We start from the raw sequence: 20,227 nt of genomic DNA on the forward strand, positions 1-20,227 counted from the left end.
CCAAGACCAAAGTATCTGAGTTGTGCTATCCACACTAATATTCTTCTAATGACATAAGTGAGCACTTCTGAGTAAGTCTCGTGAGTCATGAAAGAGCAACCACTTAGCAATAACATACCTCTAGGTGAGTCAGTTACCACACTTAAACAAACAGCTCAGTGTTTTACATGTTGTTCAGACTGATCTGTATATAACTGGCGCTGTACCTGTTGCTCAGTGACAGTTGGCAAGGAGACAGGAGCAGGCGGAGCATCGTCTGCCGTCCCACGACTGATGAGGAGTCGAACTCTGTTGCCACATTGTTTCAAAACTTGAGCAACCTGCTCACTGCTTAGACCAAACAAATCCGTATCACCGATTCGCAAAACATGATCCCCACTTCGTAAGCGACCATCCTAGAAGCATTGAGAGAAACAGCAAACTTTTCTTTCATAAACAGATTTTATGAAAACCCCTCACAGGGTTATTAGACAATTATTTAATTTATGTCATAATGTTGACTTAAGTTTTGTTTTTTACATGTCTTTCCTTAATGTTCCTAAAAGTTTAACGTTGAGAAGAGGGTAAAAGGTCAGAGAAAGATACCTATTAAGAGGAACAGACAGACAAAAACACCCCAGGTAAAAAAGTCAACATGAACTCACCCAAGTCACCCAGGAACAGAAAAATACAAAACAAAACATGGATGATCTGATTTCCACTGAGTGTTTACCTGGTCAGCGAGGCCTCCAGGTAGGATGGTTTTGACGATAACACCTGTGGTTTTACCGCCAACAATCCCAAAGCCCAAACCAGTTCCATCGTTCACCAGCTCAATTGTCTCCACGTGAGTCCAATGGGTCTAAAAAGCACACAAAAATATATAAATAAACACGCAAGATGGTTAAAGACAAATAAGGTTGCACATCTTGATGATAAACAAATGTAGTTTAAAACGCATGTAGCAAGTCCACATTTTTGTATTCATTACAGTTTCATTTGTTTCCAAAAAATGTGAGATAAGAACGTCACAGCGATTCTATCATTGACAGATGATGACCACAAAGAGTGCCACAAACAAGACGTTACTGCCTCACGTAGCGGGATTAAAATACAATATCAACAAAATGATGTTGATATGTGATGCAGCCACCCCTATAAGAGAACGCCCCCTGTCCCCCTCTTTGGAAAACCTCTCATGAATAATGCTAGTTGTTCAAGTGAACATTAACTGCTAGTAATTTGACATCTTTACTGATGTATTTGTAACTCAAGTTCTAATTCCTGATTCCTGATTGACTAAATCAGTGGATCACCAATATTAATAGTGTCCTGAAGGCAACTCACCCACATCAAGGCAGATGACCACATTGCTGCTGCAAAGATTCCTTTAGGAGTGGCTTGTGACAGTTACACCCCTGATGGAATGACACACCAGTGGACATGATTGAGGACTATCAAGTATCACATAGGCAATCACATAGGCCTTATTTAGGTTAGATGCCATATTGAATTTAACAAGGAAGAAAAGAAGTCTGAGAGGCATCGACTTATAGTCTTTAGAATTGCAAGCACTGTTCCTAGATCCACCCGCGGCGCTACCATTGGACCCGGGTGGGACTTGGCCCACCCATTTTAGGTCCGGGCCCGCCCATTTTGACCCAGGCCTATAGTGAGTAGTGAGTGATTTTCATTCTAGCAGTTCATAAAATAAGCAGCCAGAGGAAAGCTTTGAGTGAAAGCTTCTCAACCAATCAGCGGTTTCTACCCCACGTGTGACTTAAGGGGGTCGCAACCCAGACGAGAAGCGCATCACCGCGTCTTTAAAATTCGAACACTTTATTCTCTATGAGTGTACACACACCGGTGGCACCATTTGTCTGCGGCGCCCAGCAACGGCTCAGGACCTTGTTCAAAATCCTGCCGCGCCACAGAGCGCCATTTGTTTTATATTAAATTTAAATGTAGGCTATTTGTCTCAAATTGTCTTTTATGTATATACTGACTTCACCCTGTGCTGCAATATACATTTATTTTTATATTAATTTACAGAAATCAGCTGCTTGAATGAAAATTGCTGATGTTATTGGATTTTCAGCTGATATTCTCAATTCATTCAGTTAACGGACGCTCTGAGGTAAACTGTTCAGACTGCAAAGTCAGCAACGATTGTATTTAATTGTAGCCTACAGTACAATCATAACATAGTACAGACATTATCTTAATTCCATAATGTCCTTAAACATAACAGTATTGCTGGCCATAAACTGAGAAAGTGCGCGTCCAGTGTGCGACCCCCCAGTTAGGCTAACGTTACTGCACTGAGCTGAAGACAACGACACAAGAGCCACACAGGTAGGCTACTGAGTCGCTGGCCTCAGTGCCACAGAAAAGCCTGAAACGGAGATGAAGGGGAACCCGTTTTTCTTTTCTTTTTTTGCTTATTTTAACTGGCCCATCCAGTTTTCTGGAGGCCCACCTACAATCAAATTCCTGGCGCCGCTAGTGCCTAGATCACTTCATTTTCACAACTCACAACTTTCAAAACTGTTTTATGGAGTTTGTCTACTGAAATGTATTTTGGAAAGATGTGCTTTTATCCAAAGACAGATCCTTTTATCTAAAGCAACTTGCAAAAGAGGAATACAAGTGATTCATCTTAAGAAGGCAAAAACACAGTGCTAGGTGAGCCACCACAAATCTCAACTCAATTTAGAAAATGTTTATATACCAACAATTTTTGTTTTTAACTATTAACAACTTTGAGTGCTTTGTCCAGTTCACAGATGTTGATAACTTGAAGCTCAAACAAACTACACAATCTGCAATCCCAAAAGGAAAGCAGTAGGGGATCGTATCCTTTTAAAAAAGGGGCTGTCACATCTCTGTTATGTATGTCTCACTCCCCACTATGCGCAGCAGGAATATTCACATGCTTAGCCATCGCTTGGCAGTTGGAACTTGGAAGACATGAAATAGAACTTTAATATCACTTTCAACAATTTTTTTGTCACTCAATTTCCAATTCTACATTATGATACAGCTTAGTTTGTTGGTCCATTGAGTCGGATTGCTTTCTCACCACAAGCAAAAAACTCCAGAGTTAATTTTCAATCTGGCCGAGGCCACCTTCTTTCAGGCAATCTTGGACCCGATTTTTTAGGCACGGATTCGAGCTTCATATGTGTTCATATATTCCTAAATTAACCAAACTAAAGGGAAAAATGCATCAGGTTCTGAAACTAACACTCCAAAGAAACCAGGAGTGAGGTTTATTTATATATGTGTGTGTGTTTGTCTCACCGCACTGGAGTGTGCTGAAAGTGTGCTAGCTGCACTGGGGGTTCTGGACACGACTGGGCTGGAAAGCTGTGGTACGGGCCCACGGGCAACAGTGAGGTTCACACGGTCTGATGCTCGCTGAAGAAGCACGATGGCCTGCTGATGACTGACGCTCTGATCCAATGGCTGACAATTAATTGCCAATATCTGATCTCCCTCCTTCAGTTTTCCATCGCTAGGGTAAAGTAGAGAACATATGTTTAACAGCCAAAGCTCACATCACTACAGAGCAAAGAATGTGAAAGTTTCAAGCTTCAATAAGGACATAACACTAGTGTAAAAGTAAAGAAATTAAATAATTACTTTGTAACATCAAACCTCACTGTTTTTTGCGCATCATGTGATATCAAGTCTTGGAATAAACCACCGAAGCTGTATGGATACATTTTACACTACTTATCTCTTTTTTGGAGCTTGAAACTTTTATAACACATTGACTGTAACTGTATTGACAAAAACAACTGAAACATTCTTTAAAAAACTTTTGTGCTCCTCAAAAAGAAAATCATGAGTTTAGAACAACACAAGGGGTGAGTACATGATGACAGGATTTTTGGGGGAACTATCCCTTTAAATCTGACATTCCTGTAAGTCAACTAATCCCTTGTGAAAAAGAAGCATGCTTAATCGTACTAAATGTGTACTTTTACGGAGCAAGGGTATTTCATGGACATATTTCATATACTTCAGTGTTCCAAACATGAACCAGCAGTGTATGCACACATATTTCATGTCTTCTTCAAATTAAATAATATGTGCAAATAAAGACACTAATACAGATATATTCTGATAGAAGATAATGATTCAGATTCAGTTCACTTTCAAGTATATTCTTTTAAAGTATATTAATTCCATAATAACTACTCTTTTTAAAAGTGGGCTAAAGTGTTCTTCTTTTTCACAAGGGGTTGACAAAATGACAATAAATGATGTGAATGGTGAACTAATCACTGACCTAAGAATAATTATCTAACACTGTTTTTGTAGTATTATGTGTTTTCTATCTGACACATATTGAGCAGGCAGAAATTTCCTCCCACAAAGGCACACCAAATTGCTAAATAGCACTAACATGTCAGCAAACTTGCTTTTGCAGTGACTTTTAGCTGGAAAATGCTGACATGATATGAACTGGTGACACATTTGTGATTAGGAGGGAAGAAATTAAAATTGCAGCAGATCTTCAAAATAGGAGTAACCTTTATTTCTAAAATGTGAACGAACAAAAAATGTTGCATGCACAAATCACTGATCATCTGACAGGATGTGTGAGTGTGTGTACATATTCTGACCTGTATGCCACACTTCCAGCCTGAATCTCCTGAATGAAGATGCCGAGTTCTCCGCGGTTCTCACTACACAAACCAACAACACTGAAGCCCAAACCGCCTGATACCGGCTTCTGTAGGTCGATGTTAGTCACGTACCGACCCTACACACACAACATCACAGCCATATAATCACACTGTTTATATGCTCACAGAAAGTAAATGACTAACTGTGTGGTCTCTAATTGCTTTATTTACTGAGGACACAACTTAAAAAAAAATATATATATATATATATATATATTTTTTTTTTTGGCTCGCATATCTTATATCAATGTGATATGAGAGTTTGAAATGCTCTATAGAAATAAAAATATATGTGTTACCTGAGCCATGGAACGGATGATGTGGTTGTACTCTTCAGATGAAGGCTGTCCATTGAGCTGCGCTGAGAAACCTTCATGGCTGCTCTTGAGATCTGAGTTAATATATGGAGTCTACGAGAGAAAGATTAACAAAAAACAGTGGATGTGTAAATTACTCCTCATTTGTGTGTTCCAAGTATTTAGCTTTCACCGAGCATCTAAAAATATAAATATTTTAATACGGAAAACTCATTTGTTTTGATAATTTCTGGTGATAATTTGTCCTCCCAGCCATCTGTGCACACATGTTTTTCATTACATTCAGGATCTGCTTAATTAACTTTTTATTTCCCTCCCCGACTCAAGCGCACATTCCTGATGAAGTACAAAACCATTTCGCATCAATTACCCAGACAAAACGTGCCCCCAAAAAGCATATCTCAGTGAGAAAAATAACATGCACTTCACATCGCAATGTGTGAAGTCATTTCCTTAAAACATTTGTTGTTTGTTGAAAATTAATTGCTTATTAAACCATTGTCTTTCCAGCTTTGTTTCACAGATCTGCACTCTAGTGATTTACAACTCTCTCCTTGCTGTTATATCAGTGTCTGTGTGTCTTTTCCACATCGCAAGTTATCGATTTATTAATGGAATTGTTCTGAAATTGTTTTTGTCATACAATGAAAGTCAATCCCAGGTGAAAAAGAAGTATATTTTAGCATACTTCCAATAATTGTACATATTATGGAAATAAAATAAATAAAGATTACAATAAAAGAAAAATGCTTAAGTATGAACTGAATGTAATTGCTTGTTAATTGCAATTAAATTAAAAATTATTTTAGTTTAAATTGTACATTGAATGCAATTAGCTGAATTTTAGAGATTGACAGTTAGCCTCCAGTTTGGATTGGTGGTATGGTTCTGTTCTGGGCAAGAACTCCCTTTCCATGCATGCAGCCTAGCATTGATAAGAGAAAGGAGAGCTGCGATGACCCCCTTAGGGTAAACAGAACAGAACCAACATAAATTTATTGCAGATATCATTCATTTTCAATAATTTAATGTACAACATAATTCAAGAAAAATTAGTCTGATTCGAAGAGGAATATCAGAAGGCCAAGTCCTTAGTGGACAAGAGGAGGAGCTGGGAGTTGTGATAAAGCTGCTGATAATACTGAATGGGCCTTAATATAGAATGTTGTTCTAGGCTTCGTATTCCTATAGAGGTAGATGTGGATCAGCTGAGAATCATCTGATGCAGGCACGACTGACATGACCTGCCAGAACTAACGCAACGCTTGATATCTTTATATGTATTATTCATAATTACTTGAAATATGGTTAAAGTGTTCTGTTGAATGTACTGACAAGCATTTATGGTCAAATACATTGAACATATATTAACTTTAAATTAAATATAGAATAGAACACTACAACTGCAACTAGATTTCAAATTATAATAAAGTAAAGCCCAAGTAATTTAAAGATCTGGGGCAAGGAAGAAGATCCATCATGCAAACACTGTGTTCTGCGCTATCTACACTGAATCATATCTTGACGGCATGCCCCAAAGCACTGGGAGACGGTCGTTACAGGTGGAGACATGACAAGGTCCTGACTGAAGTCGCCAAATGGGTGGATCTGCAGAGGGTCAAAGCCAACAACAACCCGGCACCACGGTCCCTAAAATTCATCAACTTCCAGTGTGAAGGCAACCGTACTCCCACGGGAAAGGCAACTGCCAGGCACCCGCCATCCATTCTACAGCGTGCTGTTGATTGGGAGATGCAAGTGGACCTGGGAAGTAAGTAGGCTTGTCTTTCCACAAGACATCGCAGCGACCTCACTTCCCCCGGATCTGGGGCCTCATTTATAAACGTTGCGTACGCACAAAAGAAGGCGTACGCCGCTCTCTACGCAATAATTGGTATGTATAAAAAGCAAACTTGGCGGTAAAATGTGCGGTCCTTCACGCAAGCTCTGACCCAGGCGTACGCACAAAAACGGGTGAAATGAGAAATGGCGACACCGTCGTCAGATGGAAGAAACACGTGAAAGTGTGTGAAACTGTAGACCGTTGTGTAAAATAAATGGCAATACTGCCTCTCATAAATAACACGAAGACTTCACAAAGCAAGTCTTACAATTAACAGCCTACACGAACACCCGTTTGATCGATCTGCAACAGAAATGCAAATTAACACATGTTTGCAAAAAGAAAAGTGAAATATGTTCTGCAATAATATTGGCATGTTATACAATTCATCCCCATAAATAAGATGATAAACAGAACGAAATAATGTACAAAACTGATATTCTCGCCGATGTGTCCGTCTGGCGGAGCAGATATAGATGCAATTAGATAGTCAGTCAGATAGATAGATAATTAGGGAGATATATAGATAGATAGATAGATAGATAAATAGATAGATAAATAGATAGATGTATTATTTGTCCACTGGGGAAAGTTGTTTTCATAGTTAAAATGTCTTTTTTAAATGTCGGTGTCCCCTTTCGCCCACCCGTGGCAGACACAATCTGGCGATGGAGCGCTAGAAGCTTTTTTGCCTCGACTTTGATGTTCGACCATTTCTTTTTTATTTCGGCCACAATCCGAGGTTGTGAGGCTACAGCATTTACGGCGTCTGCAACCTTTTGCCACGCAAGTGCCTTTTTGGCATTAGTAATGCCCACACTGTGCCCTCCAAACAACATTTTTCTCCTCTTTTCCACCTCGCCAACGATAACTTCTACTTCACATTGAGTGAAGTTACGTTTTTTTGATTTCCTCTCTGTGTTTGCCATGATTTCGCAATCGATGAATATGGACTTGTGGGCGTTTCACGGACTATTTATGGGCAACTATGGGCGTGACATGAAGCCGCAAAAGCTGCGCTACATTTAGAATTGATTGTGATTTATTAAGGGAAAAATGCGTAGGATGTGCATGCGCACGGTTTTATAAATCCGAACATTTCTGTGCGTACGCACGTCCTATGTTTCATCCGTACGCCACTTCTGACGCAAATCCTACGCAAAGTTTTATAAATGAGGCCCCTGGTCCTGATTTCCAGAAGCATCAAGACCATCTTAGTAGCTGAACTTGCGGTGCCATGGGAAGACAGGCTAGCTATCTCGCATCAAATCAAGAAGGCTAAGTACCAAGACGTGATAAACGAGGCTCTTACCAAAGGATGGCACGCAACCATGTTTCCCATCGAAGTCGGCTATCGCGGTTTCCAAGCAACATCTTTGCACCATTTCCAACAGAAGGTTGGGATGGATCAAAAACATCTGAAAAAAGCCAACAGGGAAATAGCCTGGCATCCGAGACTAGCTCAAGATGGTTGTGGCTGAAAAGAGCCCACAGTTGGAACCCCTCTGCAGGCAAAGGCTAAATGCTCTTCGCTGCCCCACTCAGGTTAAGCGTACAGGTTAAGGGGCGAAACGCTAGTGAACCTGAGACACCTGCTGATGATGCAGAGGGGTCCTCAACAATGTGGATGCTCCGCCCACCCTCTCACCGTGGAATACCATCACAAAGACACCATATACAAGTAGCTCTTGCAATTTCTGCTTGTAGCAAAGCATCTTTGATGTTTATCTCATTAAAACATGTTTTAAAAATATATATAAATGTTTTTAAGATTTAAATTACACTACAAGTGAATATTGAATACAATAAATGTAACATATTTATCACAAGGAAATAGGGTTTAATGTTTTTTTTTTTTTGGATTCCAATGTTATCTTCTGTAATATTGGACAAAAGAAAGAAAGTTATAGAAAAAACGTTGACAGAAATTTAATAAGGTAAACAGTTCTTTAACAAACTATGTTGAGAGAGCCACAGTGACACTTTTGGCAGGTTTTATACAGCTCTTCTGTGCATAAATGGGCCCACTTCAGTCTGTTGCAGTAAACATTAATGATCATAAACGTCTCCCAGAGGCCCTTCAGATTAAGCGCTGTAGAGTCTCGGCTCGGTTGCTGATCGTGCACAAGCTTTGAACACACACCAAACTATGTCAGCTCTAAGAGAGCATGTATTTGTTAGTCTTCCTGTGTAAGAGGATTAGGTCTCTAGTTTGGCTCATCCACATTTCAGAAATTACTTCTGCTCCACTTCACACATGAACTCATGTCTCTCTCTCGGTCGTTCCTGCTTTGTGGTAACCTTAGCAACACAGACAAAGCCAGACCCACCAGTTGGCATAAACACCCTTGCATTTTAGTGTGGAGAGACACCAACAGACCAAAATGAATTCGTCTCAGGCTATTAAAGGTGTTTGCGTTATTGTATTTACTTTTGCCAAAGTAACAAATTTCCCTCCCAAACACCAAAGCAAAGCAACTGCATAGCAACACCCTGGCTACCGCTTTTCTTTTGAAAATGTAAAAATCTTCTTCTCTTGTGTGTATCCCTTGTTAAAAAGTAGGAACACTTTAGAGTATTTATTGCATAAAGAATACACTTTAAACCAATATACTTAAGTGCATATTGAATGTAATGGTTTCAGACACATAACTGCATGTTATTTACAATTTAATGAAAATGTATTATAGTTTAAATTTTTATTAAATCCAATTACCTGAACTTATGAATGCTTTTTTTACCCACTTTAAATTGGATTTAAGTACATCTTTAAATGCAATTTCATAATTCTGTTATCTTTGAAATATGGTATGGCTGAATTTACTGACAAGCATTTAAAATATTAACTTCAAATGTAATATAAAATAAACTTATAATCAAGTATATTACATGTACTTAAGTATGTTAGTCAACACATCAACATAAGTGTACTTCTTTAAAGCACAACAAAAAATTATTAAAAAAATGAATTAAAATGTCCCTATTGAAAAATAAACATACCAAAATGTATTTGAAATGCATCTATTTTTATGCTAAGTATACTACAAATACATTTACATATTTATGTTTAAATACAGTGATCATACTATCCTTACTAAGAGTGATATTAAAATACATTTTAGGCTTAAGTAGACGTTTTAAGTCTACTTAAGTGTGTTAAGAAACTGTACTCTCTTTAAGTGCACTTAAGTGCCCTTTTGTCACTAATATATTGTATTAATTGTACAGTTTTAAAAAAAGATATACTTTTAAGATTTGAAGTAGACTACAAAGTCACGTTTAATACAAATAAGCACACTTCTTTTCCACAAGGGCTCTATTCTAGCAGTCATACTTTTAGACTTACATTAGATTTTGTAAGGTTTTCTTTTTCCACACAGGCTGCTAACAATGTTACGCTCTGCTGTTCATAGGTATGTGACTGAACTGAGCGAGAGGGAATGCCGGTGGGGATTTGATAATCTCCAGTCCTCTGTTCCAGCCTCCTCAGCATAACTCGCATACTTTAGACAGAACGGCTGCCAATGTAAAACTCTCCATGTCCACACAGAGCTCGAAAACCTAAAATAAAGCATTTTCCTCCAGACTAATAAAGCTGTGAATATTTTCCAGTGTTTGCATTGTTTGTGATTTGAATAATCATGTAATCCCAATCGTCTCAGATCAGGGCAGCAAAGATTCAAAGCAGACTATGTCAAAACATAATTGCATAATCAATTTAGACACAAATCCTAAGATTAACTGTGACAGCATGTCTGAAAAGACCTCAGACATAAGGCAGTATAATGCTTTTTGCATACTTCACTATATACGGTTTACAAAAACATTTGGTTTCACTTTATTTTGATGGTCCCTTTAACACATTCTGTTGTCTATAAGTAACATTGCACCTTCATGTCTACTAACTCTCATTAGAGTATTAGTAGAGTATTAGTAGACTGGTAGGGTTAGGGTTATAATAAGTTGACATGTAGTTGCAAAGTTACTTATAGTCAGTAGAGTGTCTGTTGGAGGACCATCACAATAAAGAATTTTGCAAACTCGTTAATTCATCTAAATCGACAACATGTTGTCAGGATACAGGCACAGAGGCGGAGGTAAGTGAATTCAAACGTGAGTTTATTTACAATGATTCAAGTGACAAGGTGAATAGGCAAGATTCAGGTGAAGGTGCGGTGACGATCACTACGTGCAGAGCGGATTCCAGGTGAGCAGATCCTCCTTTAGTTAGCTTGGCGTGAGCAGACACTGTTCATTGATACGTCTCCTTTTCTATTTCAGATACAGTAGCGGACACGGAGATCTCGGCGGGAACGTGGGATGCTCAGACGAATCTCCAGGACTCGGGGAACATGGGACCAGGCAGGACTTCTGGGAACAGCGGGACAAGGATACAAAGGTGAGTATTTCAAAGGTGAGTATACGTTACGTGGTGGTTTTCAGGTTGACTTGGAGACTTCAGGAGACAGAGGGTTATGGTCTATTCCTGTTGGAGGCTTGACAAAGACTGAAGTGTGCATGGCTGTTTTGTAGAGCTGGGTGATGAGGTAATTGATGGTGCACAGGTGTGAGTGGTTAGTATTCCGGGGAGAGTGATCATTGAGTGGTGGATGGGAATGAATCTGATTGATTCCTGACACTACCCCCTCCTCCAGCGTCCGCGCCAGCGGACCCAGGACCCCGACGTCGCGGGGGTCTACCTCGAGGTTGAGGAGCAGGTTTTTCAGGATGTTGTTCATGGAAGTCAGTGAGTAGCATGGGATCGAGGACGTCCTTACGAGGTACCCAACACCTCTCCTCTGGTCCATAATTCTCCCAGTCAACCAGGTACTCGAGTTGACCACCCCGACGTCGGGAGTCCAGGATCCTTCTTACAGCGAAGATGGATTCTGCTTCAATGGGGAGTACCGGAGGATTCTCATCTTGCACCAGATCAGTGGAGGGAACTGGAACAGGTGAGTGATGGGGCTTCAGAATGGAGACATGGAATGAGGGGTGGATGCCATACTGGTTTGGCAGACGGAGCTGGTAGGTAACTGGATTAATTTGCCTCGTTATGGGAAATGGACAGATGTATCTTGGACTTAGTTTGCGACAAGGTAGTTCTAGCCGGATATCCTTGGTCGAAAGCCAAACCAGTTGGCCAGGTTGGTATTCGGGGGCGTTGCGACGATGAGCGTCTGCGAAGTGACTGTGGCGGTTTATGGCTTGTTGGAGGTGATGGTGAGCTTGGTTCCATAACCTCTCACTGTTCCGGAACCAGGCGTTGACTGCAGGGACTTCTGAGGACTCCCCGGACCACGGGAACAGTGGGGGTTGGTAACCCAGAATGCATTGGAACGGGGTTAAGTTGGTGGAGGTTTGTCGAAGGGAATTTTGAGCATAATCTGCCCATACGAGATAGCGGCTCCAGAGATGTTGGTTGGCATGGCAGAAGGTACGGAGGAAACGGCTGACATCCTGGATTTTACGTTCCGCCTGCCCATTCGCCTGTGGGTGATACCCTGAAGTTAGACTTACGGTTACGTTCATTAATGCAAAGAAGGCTCGCCACACCTTTTGAGATGAATTGTGGCCCCCTGTCTGACACAATGTCCTCTGGAAGGCCGAAATTCCGGAAGACATGTTCCATTAACAGTTCTGCGGTTACAAATGCTGTGGGTAAGTTCTTCAGGGGAATCAATTTGCACGCTTTAGAAAAGCGATCAATGGCCACCAGGATACAGGTGTTTTCCTCTGAGGGTGGAAGGTCAGTCACAAAATCAACCCCAATGTGTGACCAGGGTCTTTGTGGAACAGGTAGGGGCATGAGCTTTCCAGCGGGTAAGTGACGGGGATTCTTATTCATAGTGCACAGGATGCATCCTTGGATGAAGGTCTTGACATTGCGGAGCATGTTGGGCCACCAGTAGCGGGTCTGGAGGGTGGAGCAGGTCTTGGTTATTCCAGGGTGACCCGTCCCAACGGATGAGTGTGCTGAGGAGATTAGTGACATGCGAAATTCATCGGGTACGTAAATCTTTCCGGTTGGGCACTCTGGAGGACTGGGCTGGTGTCGGGACAACTCCATCAGTTGCTCGTTTAAATCCCACTGAATGGGATTGACAAACATCCTTTCTGGCAAGATATTCTCGGGTTCTTCGTGGTGAGTTTCGGGGGCATGGAGACGAGACAGAGCATCCGCTCGGACGTTCTTTGAACCAGGGCGATAGGAGATCTGGAAATGGAATCGAGTAAAGAAGAATGCCCATCTGGCCTGGCGTGGATTGAGTCGCTTTGCTTCCTTTAAGTACTGGAGATTCTTGTGGTCAGTGAGAACCAGGAATGGGTGTTTGGCGCCCTCTAACCAATGTCGCCATTCTTCAAGAGCAAGCTTTACCGCCAGGAGTTCCCGATTGCCGATATCATAGTTTACCTCAGCAGGCGATAACTTGTGAGAGAAGAACGCACATGGCATAGGTTTGGGGGACGAGTTGGAGTACTGGGATAACACAGCTCCTACCCCAGTAGTGGAGGCATCAACTTCAACAATGAACATTTCCTCAGGATTAGGATGTCGGAGTAGAGGAGCTGTGGTGAACGCTGTCTTTAGAGACTGGAATGCGTGATCGGCCTCACCGGTCCAGAGCAGTGTCTTGGGCTTTCCTTTGAGGAGAGATGTTAGAGGGGCAGTTAACAGGCTGTACTGGTGAATGAACCTTCGGTAAAAATTGGCAAATCCAAGGAACCTTTGCAATTCTTTAACAATCTGTGGGGTTGGCCAGGAAGTTATCGCCTTGGTCTTGCGATCGTCCATCTCTACTCCTTTTTCACTGAGTTGATAACCGAGGAACTCGACTGAGGTTTGGCGGAAGGAACATTTCTCTGCCTTAAGGAACAGGGAGAATTCACGTAGCCGTTGGAGTACTAGGGAGACATGTCGTTGATGTTCCACTGGATCCTTGGAATAGATTAGAATGTCGTCAATGTAGATTATTACGAACCGATTCAGGTAATCTCGGAAGACTTCATCCATGAAGCTTTGGAAGATGGAAGGAGCGTTCACCAGACCATATGGCATAACCAAATATTCGTAATGGCCTGCTGGGGTGATGAACGCGGTCTTCCATTCGTCGCCTTCTCGAATTCGGATGAGATTATATGCGCTTCTCAAATCCAGTTTGGTGAATACCTTAGCCTCTCGAAGTTGTTCCAGAGAGGAAGGAACCAGCGGGGCTGGATAGCTGAACTTCACGGTTATCCGATTCAGGGTTCTATAGTCGATACACGGACGTAGTCCGCCATCCTTCTTAGGGACAAAGAAAAAACTGGCAGCAGCAGGTGATGTGGAGGAGCGGATATAACCCTGTTTCAAGGCTTCTTCAATGTACTGTTGCATGGCTCTTTGTTCGGGGATAGACAGGGAGTAGATTCGTCCCTTAGGGATGGGCTCTCCTGGAACGAGATCGATGGCACAATCCCAGGCTCGGTGAGGTGGTAATTTGGCAGCCTCGACAGGATTGAACACATCTGCAAACACAGAGTAACAGGTAGGGATGGACACTGACAGGCTTTCTGTGGGGCTTTCAACGGAGGTTGAGTTCACTGGAATGTTGCCGGGTATGTTAACGATGGGCGTGATCGCGAGTTCGGCGGTCCTGGACGCACACTTACAACCCCAAGTCAGTATTTTACCAGATTTCCAGTTGATATTCGGTTGATGTCGTATAAGCCATGGGCGGCCAAGGATTATATCAGTCTGACTGTTCTCTAATATGAAAGGTTCAAATAATTCATGGTGTGTGTCTTCGACACCGAGGATGACAGGTTTGATCTGAGATGTGACATTCCCCTGATTTATGGTTTCACCCGTCACTGCATGGATGGAGTACGGTCTGGTGGTGGCTGACTTTTCGAGCTGGAGTTTTTGACAGAGCTGTCCGGAAATGAAGTTTCCTGCCGACCCGGAGTCCTCAATGGCTGTGGCAGAAACATGGAAATTCGTGGATTTTAGGATCACTGATATCGTTAATGGGGCTGACACCGAATCGGTCGTAAAGACAGAACTCACAAGCATTCTGGGGGGTCGAGTTGGACATGACTGACGAAAATGTCCTCCCATTCCGCAATACAGACATAATCTTAGCTCTCGACGTCGGGCACGTTCCGCTGGAGACAGTCGGTGAGTATCCACTTGCATCCTTTCTTCACCTGCTTCGGATGGACCTTCCGCGGGGTACTGAGAGGTACTAGTGGGTCGTTGAGTTTCGAGATAGCAGCCCTGAGATCGTTGGTGCACGCGGAGAGCTTGCTGGATAAACTTTTCCACACCCAGGTTGTCATCATATATCGCCATTAGAAGACGGAGAGCAGGATTCAAACCACGTCGGTAGACAGAGATGAGCGCCTTCTTGTTCCACCCACTTGCGGAGGCTAGAGTGCGAAACTCCAATGAATACTCAGAAACCGATTTTCTGCCCTGATGCAGTTGCAGTAGTTTGTCGCTGGTGGAGGAATCATCAACTGGTCGCCCGAAAACTTCTTTAAAATGGTCTACGAATTCCTGTACCGACGAGGTAACAGTGGATTCCTGTAACCACAATGTTTCAGCCCATCTTAAAGCAGCCCCGGATAACTGTTGGATTATAAAAGCAATCTTCGATCTTTCTGTGGGGTACAACTGGGTCTGCTGTTCCAAAGCGAGCGAACACTAAAGCAAGAACCCGTTGCAATCCTCCGCCCGACCGGAGAATGGCGCTAGACGTGATGCTGGGTTCGCGAGGCAAACCATAGAAGAAGTGGGGCCTGCGGAAGTACTGAGCGTCGGCTGACTGGAATTCACAACAGCGGTTGTAGGTTGTACAGGATTATCACCATGGCGGGTAGACTCCATCGCGCTGTTTCTTTTCCTTTGTAGGTCAAGCCTTCTGTCAGGATACAGGCACAGAGGCGGAGGTAAGTGAATTCAAACGTGAGTTTATTTACAATGATTCAAGTGACAAGGTGAATAGGCAAGGTTCAGGTGAAGGTGCGGTGACGATCACTACGTGCAGAGCGGATTCCAGGTGAGCAGATCCTCCTTTAGTTAGCTTGGCGTGAGCAGACACTGTTCATTGATACGTCTCCTTTTCTATTTCAGATACAGTAGCAGACACGGAGATCTCGGCGGGAACGTGGGACACTCAGACGAATCTCCAGGACTCGGGGAACATGGGACCAGGCAGGACTTCTGGGAACAGCGGGACAAGGATACAAAGGTGAGTATTTCAAAGGTGAGTATATGTTACGTTGTGGTTTTCAGGTTGACTTGGAGACTTCAGGAGACAGAGGGTTATGGTCTATTCCTGTTGGAGGCTTGACAAAGACTGAAGTGTGCATGGCTGTTTTGTAGAGCTGGGTGATGAGGTAATTGATGGTGCACAGGTGTGAGTGGTTAGTATTCCGGGGAGAGTGATCTTTGAGTGGTGGATGGGAATGAATCTGATTGATTCCTGACAAATGTATGTTAGACCCTATACCGACTAAACTACTGAAAGAGATGCTTCCAGAAGTCATAGATCCTCTTCTTAACATCATTAATTCGTCTTTGTCTCTAGGATACGTACCAAAAACCTTTAAGCTGGCTATGATTAAACCACTTGTTAAAAAAAAAACGCAACTTGATCCTACAGAATTAGTCAATTACAGGCCGATCTCACATCTACCTTTTCTGTCAAAGATACTAGAAAAAGCAGTATCCTCACAACTGTGTTCCTTTCTTGAAGGAAATGATATCTGCGAGGATTTCCAGTCAGGATTTAGACCGCACCATAGCACTGAGACAGCTCTCATTAGAGTCACAAATGATTTGCTCTTATCATCCGATCGTGGTTGTATCTCTCTATTAGTGTTACTTGATCTTAGTGCTGCATTTGACACCATTGACCACAACATTCTCTTAAATAGACTAGAAAACTATGTTGGCATTAGTGGAATTGCACTAGCATGCTTTAAATCAAATTTAACTGACCGCTATCAGTTTGTAGCAGTAAATGAAGAGATGTCTTATCGATCACAAGTTCAGTATGGCGTAACACAAGGCTCAGTTATCGGACCGCTACTTTTCACTCTGTACATGCTACCTTTAGGAGATATCATTAGGAAACATGGAATTAGCTTTCACTGTTATGCTGATGATACTCAGCTCTATATTTCTTCCAAACCTAACGAAAGTCACCAATTCACAAAATTATCGGAATGCATAGTTGATATAAAAAATTGGATGATTAGTAATTTCCTACTACTAAATTCTGAAAAAACAGAGATTCTAATTATTGGACAAAAAACTTCCACACGTAATAACCTAGAATACCGTCTAACACTTGAGGGCTGCTCTGTTAAGTCTTCGTTGTCAGTTAGGAACCTGGGTGTGCTCTTTGATACCAATCTTTCATTTGAAAGTCACGTGTCTAGTATCTGTAAAACCGCATTTTTCCATCTTAAAAATATATCTAAATCACGTCATATGCTCTCATTGACAAATGCGGCACAACTAGTTCATGCGTTCATGACATCAAGGCTAGATTATTGTAATGCTCTACTGGGTGGTTGCCCTGCACGCTTAATAAACAAACTACAGATAGTTCAAAACGCAGCCGCTAGAGTTCTTACCAGAACTAGGAAGTACGACCATATTAGCCCGGTTCTGTCAACACTGCATTGGCTCCCTATTAAACATCGTATGAATTTTAAAATATTGCTGATTACTTACAAAGCACTAAATGGTTTTGCTCCCCAGTACTTGAGCGAGCTCTAAACGCATTATAGTCCTTCACGTCTATTGCGATCTCAAAGGTCTGGCCAGTTGATAATACCTAGAATATCTAAATCGACTGCTGGCGGTAGATCCTTTTCCTATTTAGCACCAAAACTTTGGAACAATCTTCCTAACATTGTCCGGGAAGCAGACACAGTCTGTCAGTTCAAAGCTAGACTAAAAACACATCTCTTTGACCTAGCATTCACATAACACTCTATAGACTTCTATAATTCAATATTAGGCTGCTTAGATTAGGTCAGCTGGAACTGGGAACACTTCCATTAAATAATGATGTACTCGTTACATCATAAGAAGAATGGCATCTACGCTAATTTTAGTGTCTTTGTTTATCCCGAGGTTTTCCCGCAGCCTGCCGGATCCAGGCCGTTTCCAGATCTGATGAAGGACTTTCGCCTGGACCCGATGACAATGCAGTGCTGAAGTGCCAACTAGCCTCTCCCTATGGAGGATCCCTATACCACTCTACAGATAAAGCGTTGTGGAATTTTTTGGTTCGCGTACCTACCCGAAGTGATAAGATAAAATAAAATTCTGCATCAAAATTTATAGACAAGACAAGTAGTTTGTTTAGGCATGGTTTGTAAGAATTACAATCCTGCGCACATATATTCAAACGAACATAACTATAGAATCAATTCTTAATGCGCATGTGAACGCCATCAGCGTCTATCACAGGTTCACGTTTAAAGTCTGTTTAGAGAGAACGGTGTCGTCTTAGCGGCCCCTAATTTAATAACAAATGATAATCTAGACGGAAGTGAATCAATCAAAACTAACTTTAGCTGGAAAAAACATTTTTCAAGAACCACTATAAAACCAAACTGTGGCGAGGGGGGCGTGGTTTTGCGAAGTCTGTAGCGAGAAACGAGTCAGCGAGCTGTGCGTACTGACAGCACCGCGACCGTTGCATATATCAACCATCAAGGTGGTCTACGCTCCCGTCGCATGTCGCGATTCGCCTCCCACCTCCTCCTATGGAGTCAGAAGCTTCTGAGGTCGCTTCGTGCCGTTCACATTCCAGGGGAGATCAACCGTGTGGCAGACGAGCTCTCGCGATTGACTCCCCTGCCAGGAGAATTGCGACTCCATCCCCAGGCGGTCCAGCTGATTTGGAGTGTCTTCGGAACCGCACATGTAGATTTGTTTGCGTCTCCAGACACGACCCATTGCCACTGGTTTTACTCCCTGACCGAGGGAACCCTCGGCACGGACGCCCTGGCTCACAGCTGGCCACCGGAACCTGCGCAAGTATGCGTTTCCCCCAGTGAGCCTTCTTGCACAGACTCTGTGCAAGGTCAGGTAGGACGAGGAGCAGGTCCTTCTAGTGGCGCCGTATTGGCCCACCAGGACTTGGTTCACGGAACTCATGCTCCTCGCGACAGCCCCTCCTTGGCCGATTCCTCTGAGGAAGGACCTTCTTTCTCAGAGACGGGGCACTCTATGGCACCCGCGTCCAGACCTCTGGAAACTCCATGTCTGGTCCCTGGATGGGACGCGGAGGTTCTAGGTGGTCTACCACAGGCAGTGGTAGACACCATCACTTCTGCTAGAGCCCCCTCTACGAGGCGCCTCTATGCGTTGAGGTGGAACCTGTTCCTCGATTGGTGTTCCTCCCGTCAGGAGGACCCCCGGACTTGCCCGATCGGTGTCGTGCTTTCCTTCCTGCAGGATGGGTTGGAGCGGAGGCTGTCCCCCTCCACCCTCAAAGTGTATGTCGCCGCAATAGCCGCGCATCACAATCCAGTGGAAGGTAAGTCCCTGGGGAAGCACGACCTGGTCATCAGATTCCTTAAGGGTGCCAGGAGGTTAAATCCACCTCGTGTTTTGCACTCTGTACCCTCTTGGGACCTAGCTCTGGTACTTAGAGCTCTTCAAAGTCCCCCCTTTGAGCCTTTGCTGACAGTAGAGCTTAATATCCTGTCCATTAAGACAGCGCTCCTGTTAGCATTGGCCTCCTTCAAGAGGGTCGGGGATCTGCAGGCTTTTTCGATCGACGAATCGTGCCTAGAGTTCGGGCCGGGGCCTTTCGCACGTTGTGTTGAGACCCCGGCTCGGATATGTGCCCAAGGTTCCTACCACTCCCTTCGTGGAACAGGTAGTGAACCTGCAAGCGCTGCCCCAGGAGGAGGCAGACCCAGCCCTGGCTTTTCTCTGTCCCGTCCGCACCCTGCGGGTTTATATTGACCGAACGCACAGCTTCAGAACCTCAGATCAGCTCTTTGTCTGTTACGGAGGCCAGCAGAAGGGGAAGGCCGTTTCCAAGCAGAGGTTTGCCCACTGGTTAGTGGATCCTATCACCCGAGCATATGAGTCTCTGGGTGAGCCTTGTCCTCCCAGGTTGCACGCTCACTCCACTAGAGGTGTTGCCGCTTCCTGGGCTTTGGCTCAAGGCGCCTCGCTGACAGACATCTGTAGAGCTGCGGGCTGGGCGACACCTAACACGTTCGCTAGGTTCTATAGCCTTCGTGGGGAACCTGTTTCCTCCCGAGTTCTGGCTACAGCCAGTGGGTCGAGGGAATAGGTTGTGTCGGCTTGCTACGCCACTCCGACCCCGCAGCGGATACGTGCGTTCCTTGCTCCGTTGGCGCCCTAC

General features: G+C 43.3%; 1 protein-coding gene across 11 annotated transcripts in view; it reads right to left on the reverse strand.

Moving 5' to 3' along the window:
* Window positions 1-20,227, reverse strand: part of mpdz (multiple PDZ domain crumbs cell polarity complex component) — a 241,481-nt gene that overhangs the window by 181,464 nt on the left and 39,790 nt on the right. For all 11 annotated transcript variants that reach the window (XR_013194649.1, XM_077202012.1, XM_077202008.1 and 8 more), the window contains exons 4-8: window positions 4,976-5,086; window positions 4,614-4,753; window positions 3,283-3,496; window positions 713-841; window positions 207-395 (exon numbers count right to left, since the gene is read on the reverse strand). Coding sequence is in view for 10 of the 11 variants with exons in the window: in XM_077202012.1 (XP_077058127.1) it covers window positions 207-395; window positions 713-841; window positions 3,283-3,496; window positions 4,614-4,753; window positions 4,976-5,086 (783 nt within the window). In the remaining variant the exon portion in view is untranslated. The remainder of the gene's footprint in view (window positions 1-206; window positions 396-712; window positions 842-3,282; window positions 3,497-4,613; window positions 4,754-4,975; window positions 5,087-20,227) is intronic.

This window comes from Siphateles boraxobius, unplaced genomic scaffold (genome assembly GCF_051911475.1).
Source record: "Siphateles boraxobius isolate OS27281-9 unplaced genomic scaffold, OSU_SipBor_1 48, whole genome shotgun sequence".
NCBI classification, from domain to species: Eukaryota; Metazoa; Chordata; class Actinopteri; order Cypriniformes; family Leuciscidae; genus Siphateles; species Siphateles boraxobius.